We start from the raw sequence: 3,455 nt of genomic DNA, 5'->3' as shown, positions 1-3,455 counted from the left end.
AGTTGGAAGACTTTGGAGTGTTCTCTGACTGTATACCCCTCATGTGAGACAATACAAGTGCACTCAACATGGCCTAAAATCCAGTCCAGCATAAGAGAACCAAGCACATTGATGTGCGTCACCACTTCCTCAGAGACAATGTTGAAAAGGGGCTCATCAATATGAAATTATGTAGTACAGAAGATCAGATTGCAGATATATTCACCAAAGCCTTGAGCAGAGAATATTTTGAAAGAAATCGCCTGGCACTAGGGTTGATAAAACCGGACTGAGAACCTGGTCCCTCGATGATTGGCTATGAAAGAACTGTCCAAGTAAAGTTAGCTAAAAAGTGTTTTCTGGCAAAGTCTAACTCATCTCTATACCGTTACAGGTAGACATGCATGATGATTACAGAGCAAATAAGCAGTTGATGCATTGCACGCTGATATAAAGGGAAAAGTTTACTCGTACAAGATTCGTCAGGGAACCTGGTTCTCCTGACACAAGATAGTAGTTTCTCCGTTCCCTCATGCATAATTTTGAACGGATAAAATAGTGCCACGTCATCAGTGTGTCACTTTCTTTTCTCTGCGTCTTTTGAACCCAAACGTCTCGCCCGTTGGTAAGCGACCTGACTCCCAAAATTGTCGCCTTTTCTTAACCGGTCCCTCATCCATCTTAAATACATCCATCACCGTCACATCAAACTTCAAAATTTTCCTTCTTCTTTCTCTCTTGAAACTACCAATCCCTCCTCTTTGACTCATCATTTCTCACCATGACTGAGAATCAAGAAACCTCAAGTGCTCCAAGTAACACCCTCATTGAGTCCTCACCAGTTAAAACACTGATGTTAGACTCCTCACTCAACATCACTACTATCCAAAACCCTAGGGCAGCGTCACCCCCACACTTAGTCTCCTATCTTACCCAATCGAATTCTGTTCTCATCGGAGCCGCAAAATCTCGACTCCTAAAAGGTTTATGGCTATGAGCTCTCCTCCTGCCTCACTGGAAAAACTAGGTGAAAAACGTAAAGTTGACGAAGAGGGAAATCAGGAAATCGGAGTCTTCCTATGGACGAAGGCTCAAATGTAGGCCAAACTGTTGGTTCTGAGAATGCAGACTCAACAAAAAGTTACTAATCTTCAGTCCACAGGTAACACTCCTCCTTCCCATGCGTTTTCCATGGATTTACAAGTGAAAGAAGCAATAGAAAACATGTTATCTATAGCTGGTGAAGGGGTTATTATCGAAGGAGGTGAGGATAGGTCTGAGCCTCAGGGGGAAGCGTCTAAGACCTTGGTAGAAGGACCTGATCCCTTCTCGGAGGATCCAACTCAGGGGTTCTCTCAAGAGCCCCAGGTCAGTACTGATCCTGCTCCCACTCCTCATTTTTATGCTGAGCCTTTGTATGTGGTGGTGCTTGAGATGAGATCTGTATTTGGTGAAGAGCATGGAGATAGTGAAGAGGATTTTGGTGATATAGCTATTGCTAGCTTTATCTGGGCTAGACGTACCAGTTGCCACTCCAGAGCCAACTCCTAAGCCACCCATTACAAGGTTGCAAAAGAAGGACGCTCTTGAGTCCGCTCATAAGAAAAGTCAAGTCAGTCAAAGGAGGAGGAAATTGGTGAAGGATGGAAAGGCTGTGCATGATAAGGTAGTACATGTTGTCACTGTGGATGATGAAGTGGACGAGGAACCTGGTTCCTTGACTCACAAGAGCTCACAAAAGCACTCTCTCTCCAAGTCTAAAGAGAAATCTTTGGTGAGTATTGAGAGTCCAAACAAGAGTGATGATGTTATCTCTAGTGAAAACTTGGTGAAAGAATCTGGTGACAAGATAGTTGAAGAAAGTGGTGGAAGATATGGTAACAAGGGGATGGAAGATGTTGGTGAACACGTGTCTGAGAAAATAGTGTTTACACAATCCGTTGTGCATGGGAAAATATTCGCATGTCTGTGAAAAGGAAAGTTGATGTCGATGAGGAACCTGGTTCTCCCAAGAAGGCCAAAATTGGTGATCCCCAGAGTACTGGGAAAGAGAAATTGAAAAATCAAAAAGTGCTAAGGGGCTGCACATTTGCCCCTAACATTTTGGAGGAGGCTGGAATGCGACAATTGGTTGAAATTTGTGAGTTTCAACAGTGGACACACTTGTTCACAGGAGATTCTCCCAAAGTATATGAGGAGGAAGTGCGTAGCTACTATGCTGACTTCTTCAAAGTTGATGATGACCATATCTGCATGATGGTGAATGGGGTGGATTTTGTGATGGATTTTGCGGTGCTGGGGTCTATTCTGAATGTACCTGCTAAAGGATTGTCTATTGTTCAAGGCTCATGCACTCCAAATTTTAGAAATGCTATAGTCAAGGATAAGGCAGTCCAACAGGGGGAACGGGTGCACAAGAAGGCTCTCCTTTCAGTGTACCAATTGTTGTTTGAGATGGTGAATAAGGTTTTTCTCCCTCATGCTGAGAGAAGGTCCATGGCATCCATAGCTTACCTGGTTCTCATAGAAGCGCTGGATGGCTTCACTACCATTAACCTGCCTGGGATTATGATTGAACATATGCAGAAAGTGGCAGAATTCAAAGATGGTAATCATGGGATGCCTTATGGGTTCCTTCTCACCAAGGTTTTTGAGTTATTCAAGGTCCCTCTAGGACAAGCTAAAGTGAGTGCTAGGAAGCACACCTTCTTCAAGACTACTCTCGAAGAATGTGAGTGCATTGATAAGGCTGGAGGAGTTGGAAGCACTATACCATCTCTCAGCTGATCAACGCTCAGAACAATGCTACGGAGGAGATCAGAAAGTTAAAAGCAAGGAATGTTATTCTTGATGGTCAGCTCAGTCAGCTTCAAGAGGCACTTGGTTCCAGTAGTTCTCAAAGCTCAGAGGTTGCCCGTATGACTAAGGAGAATGTTGAGCTTAAGAAACAAGTGGAGGACCTGAAGGAGAAACTGCTCAATGAGCAAATGTCGGCGAATGATCGAATGGATCTAGTCCTCCAAACTCTTGCCTCTACCTCTAAGCCCTCTCCTTCAAGTGCTCCCTAGACAGTGTCCCCTTAGTGTCAAGTCTTAAGTGTCGGTCTCTTATGCTACTTTATGATGATGTTTGTGGTACTTGTTTTTTGTTTTTGTTCTGAATTCTGGATGGTTGTTAGCAACATTGAATCTGCTCCCTGTCTTAAAATCCAAATTGTTTAATGGAAGCTTTTCCCTTTTTGCTATATATGCCTTGCTTTTATGCTATATTTTTTGTCATGCTATGTGCACATAATTGGAATGATTTAACTCAAGCTAGACTTCTTTTTGCTTAAAGCCTGTAACTAATCTTTTTATGTTGCCAAAAGGGGGAAAAATAATTCAGAGGGACTAGGATGGGAAACAGATTCAGGGGGAATACGGCAAATGGCAATGTCATTCTGGTTCTTAGGGGGAACTTGAATTATTAAGTTTGTC

The 3,455-nt window shown here is 43.1% G+C and overlaps 1 protein-coding gene across 1 annotated transcript; it reads left to right on the top strand.

The window, feature by feature from the left end:
- On the top strand, positions 1,102-3,047 carry LOC109234892. The gene is made up of 4 exons (XM_019400933.1): positions 1,102-1,462; positions 1,506-1,890; positions 1,956-2,664; positions 2,778-3,047. Exons 1-4 carry the CDS (start codon positions 1,102-1,104, stop codon positions 3,045-3,047), a joined length of 1,725 nt encoding a protein of 574 aa, XP_019256478.1.

The sequence above is a fragment of the Nicotiana attenuata genome, chromosome 11, assembly GCF_001879085.1.
Source record: "Nicotiana attenuata strain UT chromosome 11, NIATTr2, whole genome shotgun sequence".
NCBI lineage: Eukaryota > Viridiplantae > Streptophyta > Magnoliopsida > Solanales > Solanaceae > Nicotiana > Nicotiana attenuata.
Note: the sequence above shows the minus strand (reverse complement) of the source record. Positions and strands in the feature narration are given on the sequence as shown.